We start from the raw sequence: 16778 nt of genomic DNA, 5'->3' as shown, positions 1-16778 counted from the left end.
GCCCAAAATCTATGAACTATGAGGTAAAGTCCAAATGGGAAAAATATGCAAGCAAAAGCATTAATTTTGGCTATATGCATTTTTATGTCTTAGATGGTGTTGCCTTCTTGCAAATTTCAGAAATTTCTAACGGTATTGGTCCCAAGCATATCTTATTCAGATACTGTTTTCTTCCCATAGTATATACAAATCTTGTTACTGCATTCACTCCAATATGGTAGAGAATATTATTGAGAAAAAGCAGTAGAAAGAGGTGGTAACAATGGTTGAGAGTGTGTGTGTGTGTGTGTTATTTAGAGAGACAAAGTGGTATTATATATTTTGACATAACACATGTATATATACATATGCATAGTTACACACATATATGTCATGTATATAGACACATCTGTATACATACATATATAGGGAACTAGACTTCTCTAATGTTTAATAGCAGAAAATAGTCTTCTACCCAATCTTTTTTTTTTTTAATTTATTCGTAGAGAATTGGGGTACAAGCCAGAGGTGCCGAGGCTTCACCAGAGACAAGAGTGGGGAGCAGAACAGATTGACAAAGTACACTGCTGAGGGGAGCAGCGGGAGGTCAGGAGGGTTCTGCCACACCATGTGGGTCACCTTAGGGTCCAGGGGGTAGAACTTGCACAAAAGTGGCTGCGGCCAGCTTGCAGTAAGTACTACCTCCTAACCCCTTGCACCACTAGGGAAGGCTCTCTTCCCAATCATTTTTAAAGACATCTCCCAGGCCCATATAATTAAATCATTGCCTCAGCTAACCTGCATAGGAAAAGTTTCATTTTTAAGGCCTTGATCCTAGGTGAAAACTGAAAATATAAATTTTTCTGTTAGGTACCCTCTTAACGAAATAGAATGGCCTATTTAATTTGTAAAATGAGATGAATAAATAACATCATTAATAAATATTATATTATGTCCTTTATCTTCACTGTTTATTTTTCAATGTGTACTGAATCCTAAGTGAAGAAGCTTCTTATTAGAAATCTTATCTGAGACCCTAACAGATCATTGTTTATTGCTAGATATTTTTCCACTTTTAAAGAAAGGATTCTAACATAGTAATAAAGGGTTCATTTCTTTTCCTCAGTTCCATTTAAAAATTTCATCAGCCAGGAAATAAGTTACTTGACTTTAAGATTTAAGATTTATGGACAAAGGGGTAGAAGGGAAATGTACTAGGAGAAAGGGAACTTATAGGTTATATATTAAGCATATGAGTGTATGCAGAATATATGTTTTGTAAGATTTAAACTATATTTGGCATAGAGAAAATAATTTTATAGTTAGAGAGTTTCATTAGTCTGTAAGAACATCTCTTAGTTGAACCAAGTTTGGAACCCACCCTAATACAGTATAAAAGCACAAAAATTAGAATTCACGTGATCCAAAGAGTTATTCTTCAGGGGAAGATGTAAGGAGGATGTGTTTTGGATAAAGTTTTAAAGTGGGCAAATAATAATTTTATGAGCTTTGAAATTAAAGAAAGTTCCTTGTTTTCTAGGTCAAGGACATGTGAGGTACCACAGATTTTTTTCTGCCAGAGTAGATATGTGGATATAGCCTGTGAAGACAAACCAAATTTCTAAATCCACATGTGTTTCCATTATATTTTAGTCTTCAATCTATAGAGAAAACCACCGCCTTGTTTTCTTTGTTGCCAAATGTTGATGGAATAAAGCCTCAGTACACGTGGCTTGGGGCAGGATATCTATGGAAAGAGACGATTGTGTTCTCATATTGATTGGGAATTCAAAGGATCAAAGATAATTCTGCACTTTAGGAAAAATAGGTTAAAAACAATAGGAGTAAAACATAAGTTTCAAATTTAGGTTAAAAAATTGACTCCTGGAAGGGATAAGTAAGGAGCAGTTGTTTTGATCAGAATTCATGTATGAAGACCTGAAATTATTGAGCCCAACAGCAGAGTGGTTGTAAACATGAACAAGAAACTATTTTTTGAAGTGCCTGTTAATTTAGAATTCACTAAGAGTAAGTTTTATCATGTTCTATAATAGTCAGAGCACACCTGCAATATATGTTTATTCATTGTAGATTTTTAAAAAGATTATTTATGCATACAGAACTGGGGTACAGGCCAGAGGCGCAGGGGCAGTGAGAGGATTCACCTGAGACAGAGTGGGGAGCAGAACAGTCGGACTGATGAAGTACACTGCTGAGGGGAGCAGTGGTCAGGAGAGGTCTGCCGCACCATGTGGGTCACTTCTGGGGTAGGGATCGAACTCATATTTAAGAGGCTTTGGTTTCCTAGTGCTGTGCTTTAACCAGCTGCACCACCAGGGAGGGCCCTTCTTTGTATATTTTTAAGAGGAACATTGAAAAGCTAACTGCTAAAAACCACATTACTTAAAAAAAATTTTTTTTTTGTCATAATTAAGAGACCGAATAAACTCCTTGAGGACAGGACTGTTTATGTCTTTTAAATATCAGTGCCTGGACTCCATTGGAGTATACCCTAAAAGTTTGTTAAAAAACTAAGTGCTAGACTCTCCCTGATGGCGCAACAGGTTAAAGCACGGTTCTATGAAGCTGTTGCAGCCACTACAGCACAAGTTCAATCCCCAGCCAAGCAGGTGACCAACATGGCAAGGCAGACCTCTCCTGACCTGCCTGCTGCTCCCTCAGGAGTGTATTTCAGTAGATCTGCTCCCCACTCTGTCTCTGGTGCATCTCTCAACCCCCACACACCTTTGACCTATACCTCAGTTCTGTATGCATGAATACCGACATCTTTTTAAAAAATGAATGAAATATTCAAGATTTTTGAATTATTTAATTTAAAGATAAGGAAAAGTTTCAGGTTTATAATATATATTTAAAGGAATTTGAGTAAATTAATTATAAGTATTCCATTTAATTTTAGTGGTCTTAAAAGAGCCCAAGAATATGAATTTTTGTTTAATTTAAGGACCTTTCTAGCAATGATATAAACCTTTGGGGGAAATGCTTCATGCTTAGAAATGGTTCCTTTGGCAGTTATATTTGAGGGTGCTACATAACAATCTATCAAATAAAAATCAGCACATTTGACCTTGCTTTAATGGGAAAATTGGACTGTGTAACCTCTAGGATTCCTTCCAACTCGAAGAATGAGTTATTCCAGTGAGTCTCTTATGACCATTGATTTTCGTACCTTCTGATTTTTGTGGTTTCCTACACTGTTCCAAATAAGAAATCCAATTTATATTAGTCATGTGTAATCTATGCCTCATCAAACTGCCCTTCACATTTAAAAAATTTAAATGATTGAAAACATATCATACCTTCTTTTAAAATATTGAAAACAAATAACATTATCAGTCATCTTGATTAGTCAGTGAACATCACAGGTGTATTCTAGTAGGTACTTTAAAAAAAGCGTAATTAGTAGATGTCTTATTTCACAAAGGAATACACAAGAACTGTTTTTAGGTTTCTCAATACTGAAAATGATTCCATTAGCTAACAGCAAAGTAATCACATTTTCCTTAAAGCAAGAAATATTTCTGAAATATTTATTAAGAGGGAAATGCCAGTGTTTGAATCATTTATGTCTCCAGTAAGATTTAAGTACGTCTTGAAGAATTTCAAAATTATTGTCACAAACTACTTAAGTGTTCAACATGAACTTCTTACAGTCTAAATGAAAAGGCTAACTAGATTATGTTGCATTTAGAATTTCTCAGTCTAGAAGTTAGCATGTTGTGGTTCAGAATTGAGTCTTGAGCTTTGTATTGATTCCCAGAATCAGGGATTTAAAAAAAAAAAAAAGCCTTCTTTAGTAAATGAATTCTTATTGGGGTATGGAGAGAGAACTACTGAAGGATTGATCTGAGCTTTATTGTAACAAGAGCCTCCAGCCATAAATTACTGGCACACAAGCAGAAGTCGATGTGTCATTTCTATTGTAATCAGCTGCTTTTATCTTTCCACTTGTCAAGGTTGACTTGATCATATTGTGTACCTCTTGGATATCAAAGACATTCATTTGCTTTCTTGAGAGCCAGTCAAGTATTCTCATGTGACCTAGACCTCTAACTTGGGGGAAGTATCATGTTCCACAGTGTGACTGTGAGGGTATTCTGTGAGGGATTTCTTCTTTCAAGTGCAAGTTTCAAAATTTGAAATTATCCAGCTTTCCATTTTTTTCCCCCCTCTGTGAGGACTAATATGTATCAAATATCCATTCTGGGGATCTAGCTTTTAAATGACCTTTCAGTACTCATCCTTTTGCTCATTTTGATTTGCTCAGATAAATTACAACCACCTGGCCTTTTGTATTAAAGAAGGTTACATACAAAATTGACCTTTTCATACTTACTCGGAGAGCTAGGTTCATTGTATTTGAGATTAACTGCTATTGCTGTTTTCTGGGTTATGTCTTAAATAACTTTATTTAAAGATGATAATACATGTTTGTTCCCAGTTACTGCAAACACCATATGTATGGACTCTGAGCAAGACAAAGAGAAGTTATGTATTAAAAAATAATGAATCTGATTTATTTAAATCCTACAGCACCTGATGATTTACCTGTGTTATTTCAATTTCGCTTCACCTTGACAAGCCAAGATTACCTTGACCATTCTGTGCCTTGCCATTGTACTTATTAAGACATGGCTTTTTTTCCTTTTTGTTGAAGACTTTTAGTTCATACTTGCCTCAGGAACTTTTTTCTTGCTGTTTTATTTGCCTGAAATGTGCTTTGTGGACATACTTGATTACATTCATTTAGTATTTTGCTTGGTCCCCTACATTTTTTTGATTTCTGTATAGTTAAGAGTAGGTCTTGTGACTATTCATAAGTGATATGCAACACTTGTAATCTAAGACTTTGAAAAAAATCCAGAAAGGTTCCACTAGTCACTTTTCTCCACTTAAACTCAAGAAATCCTTGGGTTGAGGTCAATGAGCCACAAGATTGAAGCAGTCTGTGCCGCTAAATTAGTATGTAGGGAGTTCCTTAGACTTGTTGAAGGCAGTATGTTAGCAAGTTCAGTTTTCTGTGTTGAGCCCCTGATCTTTGGGAGATGCACACCTCTTTAAGCATTCAAGACTTCCTGTCAAATGCCATTTCTTAGGAAACTTTCTGTTATCAATCTTTGAAGCACTGTGTCTTTTTCTTCTGAACGTTTCTTGTTACATACAGTGATTTTTTTTCTGTGATAGTTATTTGTTCATATATGTCAAACAAGTAAGACTATGTGCTGTTAATTATTAATTTTCATTTCACAGAGTAATATGCATTTCATTTCCTCCTTTCTTCTGAATGTCCCTTTCTTTTAAAAGTGCAAATAAAACAACCAAAATGCTGCCTTACAACGGGTCATTATGTTTCCTATTGCTCCCCAGAATGATCTGGTATGAAACAATAGTCAGGCTTTTCCCTCCTTAGTTTAATCCATTCTGCATGCATTATTTCTTTTACCCGGAAGTGAGATCATCTTTGGCAAAGTCTAAATCAGTGATGCCATCCAGATCAACAGTGAAATAATTAAAAATCCAAATTTTCATTTTAAAAGTGCATGAAGTAACCATTAAAACTTCTGCAATTTTTTTTTTTACACATCTCAGATTTTTGTCTACTAGTAAATAATGGTTGCTCTTAAATCCAAGCTACAAAGCTAATCCCTTCAACTAGAACGTTGCCTCAATTGTCTACCTCAGTCTGCTGGTAGATGTTCCAGTAGGAGTCATTGATATTTTTTCATAGCATAGATAAGTTTGATGAATGGGATCAAAAGAGTCCCCTTGTGTGTTAGTTTATAGAAAAGTGACCGGCACCTATAGGCTTCTGGATTCATTCATTTTAGTAAATGAATGATCACAACCAGATCAAATTGTTCTAAGAAGAGTGGGGGACATAGTGTGAGAGAGGGAGAGAAGGAAAAGGAAGAGTAAAACCTATCCAAGTTAGTCTAAATCCTTGAAAATTCATACTTTGGAATAACAAATAAAGTTGAACTGTAGAATCTTCTTCTATTTTATGAATTACCTTGACAAGCTAGAAAGACTTAACTGAGAATTGTTTTCCTATTATTAGTACATGAAGAAATATACCACATGACATACAATCATACTTCTTTTTTTCATTAATGAACTAATAAATTTTGCCAGATATAACATAAAGGAAATGTAACAGGTATATCATCCACAGTCTTTTGCAGGAAAACCCATCTATTTACTATTTTAGGACATAAATAATTTTCTTTTGTAAAAGTGTTCACAAGGTGGAATTAATTGTCACAGTCAACAGACACAAGGTCAATTAAAAGCAGGAGTGGGCTGTGCAGAACATGTCAGTGAAGCCAAAACGTGGTTCTTTGAAAAAAATAACAAAACAGACAAAACAGCTAAACTTACTAAGAAAAGGGAGAATAGTCTAAAAAATAGAATATGAAACTGAAAAGGAGAAATTTAAACATGTCAGAATATAGGTGATCATAAGAGATTACTACACACATCTATATATTAACAAAATTGAATAACCTAGATCAAAGGTGGGCATTTTTAGGATCTAAAAATCTCCAAGAGGAACCGGGACTATAGAACCTGGTCAGACCAATCAGAAGAAACAAAATAGAAAGAATAATCACAGTTCTCCCAAACATTGACTGAAAATGGATTAAAAATATTTCTGTAAGACCCAAAGCCATAAAACATACATTTCAAACACACATTTCACATTTGTGGCAACATTCAAAAATATATTAATAATTATAGTTAGTTTTATTATAACTTGCCTTCACTCACGTCTGCATAATTCAGATTTTTATATTTTAATTCATTAATTGTTCTTTTCTCAAACACTATTCCAACTACATGCTATGGGGAATAAAAGAAATAAATAAAAGTGGTTTTTTTTTGCCTTGAAGAAATTTTTAGAAAAGCATAAAAATATAAACAGATAGTGCTATATTAATAAATCAAGGAAGACAACACTGCTTCAAACTTGGGATGATGTAGAAAGACATTTGGAGATGGGGAGAATGAATGAAACAGATTTAGAAGAGAAGGTATGGAGATAATTGTGGACCAGGCTTATTGCTGTATTATTCTGTGTGTGTGGTTTAAGTACTTTTATCTTAAAATCTGCTAGAGACTTGTATGTCTTTGGGGTGGCTGGAAATGTGGCTCTTTGAACTTTCACATTAATACGATATTTGATGTAGTGGTACTGAATGATGAATTATCATGGCATTCTTAGTTGTTCTATTTAAGCATGAAATTTCTCATTATTTTTAATTTCATGGTTTTTAAAGAGATTTTCAATAATAAAACAGTTATTATGGACAACAAATATATACTAATGACACTCTTTAATTTTTAACCTTTCTTCACAACAATGTTTTTGGCATCATGATTACATTCTATTGTACTATGATCAGTTTGTTCTCTTGACTTTATCTTTTGCTGAATAATTGGCAATAACAGATTAGTTATAAAGCACATCATCTGTTATTTGACTTCTTATAGATGTGTAAAATGTTAAAATTCATTTTATCTAAAAGTCACAATCACAAAATAAATTATTTTTGAAAGTTCTTAAGAAAATACTCTATTTTCCCCTAACTTTTGATTGCGTTTTTCTCATTCTTAGTCACAAATGGCAGAAAGCAGTTCCAAATCTAATCTCATTTTTACCACAATCATGACATTTTCCAACTGTCTCATACATTTGCAACATTTGTTAAAAAGGAGATTAGTAGAGCAAAATGTGTCACTAGTGCTGAAGAAAACGGACGTGTGATAATTAGTGTGCTATCTTCAAAGCAAAATTAGTGCTTGAAATGTAGCATAATAATTGTTCCATTGAACAGTTATTGAGCACCTACAAATGTCAGTTTCTGTACTGAGTGGTCCACATGCCTTCTCTTTATTTCTTATGATATTATCTAGTCCCATTTTTAGAAGGAATAAACCTTAGTAAGTTCTACATCATTTGATTATAGTCTAGTAGGTAATGAGTATAGAAGATGGTTTGAGAAAAGTCCTCCGAGGTGCAGGACTTGGTGCAGGATGTCGGTGCAAACCCTGTTAATACCTCTACTTTACAGATGAGAAAGATTAAGTTTAGGGAAGTCAAAATTGGGTGAGCTCACACAACTAAGAAGTGGAAAACTGGTATTCAAACATAGGCCCTTCCAACTCCATAGGGTAGCGATATTGATGCCAGTTTTTGCACTAAAATTTGATATAATTTTAGTTGTAAGCATGCTATTTATATCTCCAATTGTTCTGATTAAGTGGTAGTAATATTCAGGCACTAATGCTTTCAGTTATTAACTGGCAAGAGAGACAACGATGGTTACGGATATGGCTGAGAGCCATAATTGAGAAGCACAGGAATCTCACTTTATTCCATTTTATTATTTTAGCGCCTTCACATCATAGCAAGTGTGTTTTAGGAGGAAGTGAATTACCCTTCCTAAGTTTCACAGTAAAAACATTTGCATTGATTTCCCAAAGTCAGAAACTCAGTGTGTCAGCCAGAGGCCATGAACTAGTCCTCTGCTAAGTGACCCAGAGTAAATTCATTTGACTAATTCCCTATTTGTATCCTTTACTGTACACTACTTTGTCCCTGATGGAGGCTAAGGATAGAGAAACTGGAAAGGAGGTGCCACTGCTCCAGAAACCTGACGCACACAATGTCCAGAGCTGGAGTTGGGGTAGAAGAGATGAACACAGCCATTAACACAGCTACAGGACTAAGGTTGTTAGGTTCCATGGGTAAAGCACAAAGCACAAGACCCAGGCTGGTATCAGATGCTGTAGGGAGTCTCAGGAGCATAGGCATGAAAAATGAAGATAAGGAGTTTGTGGGCCATCATAGAAATCTGGCCCCTTTCAAATTCTTCTGTTTGTTCAAAGTCAGTAACAAACAAGCCACTCTAGGAGGAAGTGAACCCCTCCCAAGGAGAAGACTCTGTCTGCACCATCTCTGCCCCGGCCCTGGGCAGCAGTCCTCTGCCCACCTGCGCCGAAGCAGGTGTCCTTTTCGCCAACTGTGACTCTCTGCAGGCCAGCGGCCTTCTGCCTGCCAGTGACCTGGCCTTGTGGGGCTTCTCTACAATGACCTCCCTCAGCAGAGGCTGCTCTCCCAAGGTCATCCGCCTGCAACCATGCTGGCCTGTTAGCAAACCTGTCCTTCTTGGGGCAGCTCTTCTCTGTCTATGAGTGTCCTTTATTCTCTCTTTTATAATAAACCTGCCCTTTTTGGATATAACTAATGTCTCTGTGCTGTGGCGAAACTCACCTGGAAAACTTGCCTGTGCTGGTGAAACGGGAGCTCTGGTGAGACCTCTTCAGAGTCAACCCAGGTATCCCACTCTACAAACCCAACAACCCCTAAAATGACATCATTTCCCAGTTATTTTTATTTTACTGATTCTTTTTTTGTAGACTGGTCCTGGGAAATAATATTTTGCTTCTTTGCAAAGAGTACTTCAGTAGCATAAAGAAGCAAAGGAATCAGAGAGTCACTGATTTTTCTTGACCTTACCTGTTGAATATCACAATAATATGCTCCAGACAACTCTATTCTTTTTAATAAACTTGAAATATTCATATATTTATATTACAATTTGTGGTATTGATTATGCACTAATTACAGCATGTAATTCTTTCACTTTTAGTTATAGGGGAAGGGTAAGAGGAAGCAGAAACTGTTCAATTTTTAAAAAATCATATGAGATGTCACTTGTAAGCTGAGTAGTAATATAAATGAAGCTTTTTTATACCATTGTTGGAAAGTGTGAGTAAAGTCAAACTGAAATTTATAATTTTCCCAAGGCTATTAGAGTATTACTATAGGAAAGGTAATTGGTGTGTGTGTGTGTGTGTGTGTGTGTGTGTCTGCCTGCCTGTCTTTCTGTGTGTAGCTGTTTACCAGAGAAAAGGAGCTTGGTGCCTTTTACACTTAGTATTGCTTGGCATTTAAAATAACAAGTTTGCAGTTTGTGTAGAGACAATATTCAAATCAATGGTCACTTGTACAGAGAATGGCACAAACAAGACTTTACATGCCAGCAGCTGGATGTTTAATAATGTAATTGTGAGTTTATCTGAAAGTGATTAATTTGGTACTTTAGAATTTATTTATATTTGACATTATCTATGCTTTTTAGCATACTTCTAAATATATATATATATATATGTATATACCTATATACATATATATAAAACTCAAGAGCTTAAACTTTATAATACTTGCTTTATTTTTATTTTATTTTGGCACCTGGGTGTTTCCTTAAAATAGTAACAAAACAGGCCTTAAATTATAATTTAGATGCTCATTTCATGAACAGTTACTAATGTGATACAAAGGTTAAAACAAAAATGTTAAATAAACTGCCTTCAGATGTTGGTTTGTGTGCCTTTATCATCTGAAGGGGAATTCTGTGAATGTTGCTTTACGTGCTACAGACATTTACGTGCAAAGACCAGTAGTTAATGTTTTAAGTTAGTGCCTGTGAATCTTATAAATCTCTGTGAATAATGAAGCCATTCATTCTATTCAAGGGTTTTGCCTTTCTTCAATGGTATGATTTTCTTCTCATTTGAAAGAGTATTTAATTGCATTGCTCAACCTCTTTTAATATTTAATAATAATTTTATTAGCTATATAGAATGAGAAGGGCAGGATTTGCAATATCTACTGCTGGTCATCAATTTTTTTCTTATCATGACTTAATGAATATTATAATTACAAGGAAAGGCAGAAATATAAATTAGCTTGGTAGTTGGTTGGGACTTGCTACTTTATTGGTTTTAGCTTGGGCAAAGCCCAGAATAAGCACAGGGAGAACAAAATAAGAAAACGTTGGTACAAAACTTATGATCATCCCTCATTTCAAATAATGAGCACAGAGAGTTTGAATAAAGTTACACACACTGCCAATATCAATTCCAGTAGATTCCATAGCAATTGGCAAGCATTCTTGACAGGCGTATGTTCCTTTAATTTCTGTCAATGTGTGTTTGCAGTGTCTTCTCTTAAATATTTTTACTGTTACTTGCTTTCAGCTAAGACAATGCATGAGTTATTTTGAGTAGTAGTGGTGCTTGGCATACTGGTGTAATATCACCTTTTACGTAAGTTGCACCTTCTTACCTAACGTTTTCAAAGTGTTACTAGATTACGTTTCACTAAGCTGATAGGATGGAGGATGGGAAAATTCCTTTGTAGGCACCATACATTTAATGCCTTTGTGGACAGATAATCTGGACCATGGGAGAAAAAACAACACTCTCCATTTTAGTGATCTAGATACAGATATGTGTATTTGATGAGTCTTAAATTTTGAGTGCCGTTTGTTATATAATTGAACCAGATATTATTGAGTTTTATGTTTTTTAAACCTATTTTAATACAAATCATTTTTTAACCCCCTGCAGCAACTGCTCCGAGAACGACAGCAGATGGCCAGCCGTCCCTTTGCTTCTGTTGATGTAGCACTGGAAGTGGGAACTGAACAAACAGACTTTCTGCGAAGGCCATTAGAGGTAGGAGCGAGCTGAAAGGGTCCACTGCGATTTGCATATTTATAGTGCTTCTCTAATCTGCATCTGCTTGTGAAGCCAAACAGAGTCTGATTATCGAGACTTGACAAGATTCAGCTACATATGTTATGCCATTTTCAAGGCACATAGTTTTAATAGTATGACATGAGCTGTAACAAAAGCCGCTGGAGAATCTATTAGCCTAGGCAGAAGTGACAGACTGCTCACCTGCCAGCCCTTCCTTGACAGATAGGAGCGGGAGGGATTTAAGACAGAGGTATTATGGAGGAAACAAAGCATCTATATTTAGTCCCTGGAGTGCCCTTTGCCCCTTAGTTAAAGAGTCACATCTATCTTTATTAACAAATTTGACTATTAAAGGTGAATGGAGATGAGTTGCATTTTAATTACGTAGTTTAATTTCTGAATGTTGAGAAGTATAGTATACAGTGAGATTTTTGTATGTGGTTAATGATGGTGTTAGTCTATTCTTTTATTGCAAGTGCAGAAATAGAGTATGGCGAAACAGAAATCATTATGTGCAAGTAAATGTGCAACAGACTCCTGATATAATGCATGAAATGGTTTCTGAAAATAAAAGCCCCCAAAGAGGAAAATTTCACACAGTGTGATTAATGACTCATCAAAGTATTTTGAGACATAGTAATTTAATTGTATATGTATTGTTTTTTTATTTTTATTTTGTATGCAAGATGTTGGAAGATTTTTTTAAAATGTTGAATGGAGGTGTTTTATTTCCTTTTTAAAAATGCCCTTATGTGATTAATTTCATGTTGCTATTTTGAGATTTTGCTTTTCTTCAAGGAAAGCAAAGAGTGTATAATAGACGCCACCAGAAACCTAGGTACAGATATAATTGATTCTCTATGCAGCATTTTTAGTTATCCTGGGGAAGAAAAAAGTATCAGACCTCATGAATGCTGTACAGAGTCAGTTGTTAGAGAATAGTTCCCTATGATTTTTTTTTACTTTGTTTACTAGTCTCAGTCACAGGTTGCCATGGAAGCTTAGCATCTTAGGAAATCTGTATGTATGTTTTGCACCATGTGGAGAGAAATGAAGAGGGACAGAATAATTAAATCAAAATTTTAGTGAGTGTTCTCATTTCCTTTGGATCCTTTGTTTGAAATAACTTTCATATAAAATCTTTATCAAATAGAAAACTTCAACTACCTAAACTACTTCTAAATTCTCCCTACCTGTTTAAAACTTTTTCATATATCCTAATAAAAGAATAATAAATGCAACTACTATATCCTTTAGTCATAGAAGAACAGGAATAGTCAAGGAGCTGGAAACTTACAAACTTAAGGAACAAATGTAATTAACAAACTTAAGGAATAAATGTAATTAATTAATGATGCGTTGCCAGGAGTTTGTCCGTTGCTGTCACTAGCATTTATGAATGTCTTGTTAGCTATGTCATCCTCCTATCTTGTTTTCCTTCCCAATTTTATTTCCTTTGTCTTCGTGATATTCTGAACCTTAAATTTTATTCTATTGTGTTTAAAATTTTCTACCCGCACACACTTTCTTTTAATTCATACTCATTATTAATTAGTTCTATAATTCCTTGATTTCCAACATCTCTGTATCTTTTTGTTTTACACCTGCCCTGCCCCGCATCAGAAAAACTGTCAGCTCTTTAATTTGTGAGCCTGACTTTTGATTGGTATACTTAATTCACTTATTTTGACAATAATTACCATTCTACTAAGGCTTTTCTTAGTGGCTCCACATTATAGATGGTGGTGGTGTTATGTTACCACCTTGCTTCTTCCTGGTTCTTTTCCCATATTTATTTTGGAAAAATTTGTTTTCACCCACTAAACTGAATATTATACATTCTATGTTTCTAATCTTTACCCCTTATTATCAAGATTTCTGGTGATGGTCATTGTTCTCTATCAATGTCTAAAGCTTGTGAATGCACATTCCTGCTCTGCCCACCTCAAACAAAATTGGCATTTAAGCATGCACTGCTCCCACTGTTCACCCACCATAGGTTAATAATGTCTAAAAGTTTTGATTCAGATGTTATGGATAAACTTTTTTCTTTATTATGGCATATTTAAATAATGGTGAGCTCTCTGTCCTCTCCCTTACCTTCTACATCTAGCTGCTTGCTCCTGCCTTTCATGTCACTAGAGGAAATCCTCCAAGAGAAAAGCAGTTTGCACGGCATGCTCTCAGAGACCTTAAATGCCTACTGATATATTTACTTTTTCCTCACATGTAAGCAATGCTTTTACTAGATAAAAATTTCAGCTTCAAAGTTCTCTTTCTCAAAACTTTAAAGATATGCCATTGTCTCGAGTCTGATGTCAGTTTGACTCTGTGCAGGCTTGTAATTTGGCATCAGTCTGGCTGATCGTTGGCTCATCTTTCTTTCTTTGTCTAACTTTGTTCTTTCTCCTGTTCGGTATCCTTCATTCTCCTTTTGTCATCCACATTTCTTTTGTGTTTAAATTCTTTCTTTTTTCAATTGTGGTAATGTTGGATTACAACATCGTGTATGACACAGATAGAGGATTGCAACTTTTCAGGTGTATGTTCCCACCCCAGACACCTATCATCACGGGGTTCCCTCAACTGGCTGCCCTCCACCCTGCACCCCAGCTATGTAGCCTCACTCTACAGTCAGATTTCTAGAGCTTTTCTGAATCATCCACGTTTCTTACTTTCCCTCATTATTTCCACTTTTTAAATCTTTTCCTGTTGCCTCTGAGAATACTGCTCAACTTGGCATTCTGGTTTTACTGTAAGAGCTTGTCCCCTTTGCTTGTAAACCCCCTTGTTGACTGCAGCTACATGGCTTGTGGTAAATGCTCGTCCTTGTTTTCCTTCAGAACTGCTGTGAGGCTGCGTATTTTTAATACCTTCCTTTATTGTTCTGAAGCCATTTAGTAATACTCCACTCTATTTGACTTCTTTGGTTGCTTTCCTTTTTCTACTCCTTTCTTTAATGGCATACTATGTATATACTCTGTACATATTTTATTTTAGTTACTTACATCCACTTAGGAAGAAGGCTATGACCTTGCGTCTGGATTGTGTACTCCTAGGTCACTTAGTGGTTGGAGGTTAGGAAGCTGCCTGTGTGTACAGTGTGAGCTCCATCACTGCTGCTCACCTGCCACAGGAGCCCCTTTTACTGTAGAGAGCTTTGCAGTCCCTCCTTCTCAGCCATTATACTTGTCACAGGATGAAACTGCCAGCCCAGTGGTTGAAGCCGGGAGGGAATGCTTAGGCGCTGTCCAACTTCCTGCACACAGGCCTGTGTGATCTCAGAGCTCTAGAGCCACTCACTCTACTGTTAGCTGGGAACCTGGTCTGGCACTGGGCTGCTTCTGCGGCCTTCCTGCTCTGCAGCAGGCAGGGGAGGGCCTCGAACCCTTCGGACAATCTGGAATCAGAACTTCTGCGACTAGCGGCTACTCCACACGAGGGCCTAACTACTTTCTACATTCCCAAGTGTTCTCTGTGGCTTTGTACGAATTGCTGAGTATAGCCTAACAGTCAGTGAGTGTTCTGTGTCTTCTATGTTCTCTCTGTTTCAGCTCAGGGAAAGGAACAAGTGACTCATTCTGGTTTGTCATTTGTTGGCTGCAGAATATGGAAGGGCTTTCTGTTGCACGAAGCTTTGCACTAATATTGTATTCTAGTTCTGTTACTCACTTATATTACTCAGCTATATAAATAACTTGTGTGCCTCTATTTCTTTTGTACCACTTGTTTTCATTGAGTTGCCAAAGACAATTATTTAACTATATGCTCTCATCTAAAAGCCCCCTTTATCTGGGAATCAAGCTCTATTTATTTATTAATGTATAGTGTTATTGGTTTTTTTGGGAAATAGCTCTGCTAAAATATAATTCCTATACCATATAATTTATTCATTGAGATTGTACAAGTTGATGAGTTTTAGTATATGAAAAGTTAGGTAACCACCATCAAAATCAATTCGAGCATTTTCACCACCTGCAAAAGAAAATCCGCATGCTTTAGTGGCCACCTCCTTTCCCACTCACTTTCCCCTCTGCCCTCTTCTTTAACCTCAGGCAAGCACTGTTCCCATTTACATAGGTGGAGTCATGCACTGTGCTATTTTTGACCAGTTTCTAGCCTCTAGCATAATGTGTCCAGGTCACCCAGGCTGTGGCTGTGGCATGTTCCCTACTTGTTGCCGGCTCTTACTCTGTTGCATGACTTCGACACATTTTGCCGATTAGTCATCAGCTTGTGGTCATCTGAATTGTTTCCATTTTTTTTTTTTTTTTGGCTGATCTGCAAAATACTATAGTGAATGTTTGTCTCTGTCACATGGGTATGTTTATACTTCTTTGGGGCATGTAGCTAAGAGTAGAATTGCTGGGTCACAGGGTAATTTTTCATTGCCTGTTTGAGACTTTCTTTTCCCATTGAGTGATTTTGGCATTTTGTTGAATATCAGTTGTCCATAAATAGAAGCATTTATTTCTGAACCTTCAATATTATCCCATTTATCTGTATGTCTGTCATAGGACAGTTCCCACACTGTCATATGTTGATTACTGTAGCTTTTAGTGAGTTTTGGATTTGAAAATGTCCAGCTTTGCTCTTTTTGAGGGCTGTTTTGGTTCTTCTGGGACTCTTGGATTTTCACATGAATTTTATACTAAGTTTGTCAGTTTGTGCAAAGAAGCTGGTACTATATTGATAAGGATTGTGATGAATGTGTAGATCAGTGCAGGTGATATGTAGTATTTTGACATTCGTATTGTTAAACTGGTGTTTTTGTCACTTGACTACTTTCATGTTCTTGTTCGATATCAGTTCCTACATCTTAGCAAATAATTACGGTATCTGATATTTAATATTCACTAGTCATATATATGTATGTATACATACAATAGTCTCTCTCTCTCTCTATATATATATATAGATAGATAGATAGATACATATATATATATATATATCATGTAAGTAGACAACTTAAAAAATATTTTAATTCAAGTTGAAAAGGTTTGTTCAGCTGTTTTTGAGCTTAAGTTGTTTGCTTCTTTCAGTAAAAATTAAATGTCAGGAGTAAACCTCAGAGCTAACTACTAATTTATTCTTTTGACATACTCAGAAAACAATAGTAGAAGTAGGATGTTTATATCGTATTTCTATTTTGCTAAGTTTTTAGTATAATTACGATTAAGTAGAAAGTTTTCCACCTGATATATATACAGACATACATTTTCTTGTGGAAT

At 35.9% G+C, this 16778-nt stretch overlaps 1 protein-coding gene across 1 annotated transcript in view; it reads left to right on the top strand.

Moving 5' to 3' along the window:
- The window catches only part of ATRNL1 (attractin-like 1), a 426906-nt gene that overhangs the window by 225808 nt on the left and 184320 nt on the right, over window positions 1-16778 (top strand). The window contains exon 27 of the mRNA XM_004680415.2: window positions 11416-11523. Coding sequence (XP_004680472.1) covers window positions 11416-11523 — 108 coding nt within the window. The remainder of the gene's footprint in view (window positions 1-11415; window positions 11524-16778) is intronic.

The sequence above is a fragment of the Condylura cristata genome, unplaced genomic scaffold (genome assembly GCF_000260355.1).
Source record: "Condylura cristata isolate star-nosed mole 26May11 unplaced genomic scaffold, ConCri1.0 scaffold00011, whole genome shotgun sequence".
Classification (NCBI taxonomy): Eukaryota; Metazoa; Chordata; class Mammalia; order Eulipotyphla; family Talpidae; genus Condylura; species Condylura cristata.
This window is presented reverse-complemented; position numbering and strand designations above follow the sequence as displayed.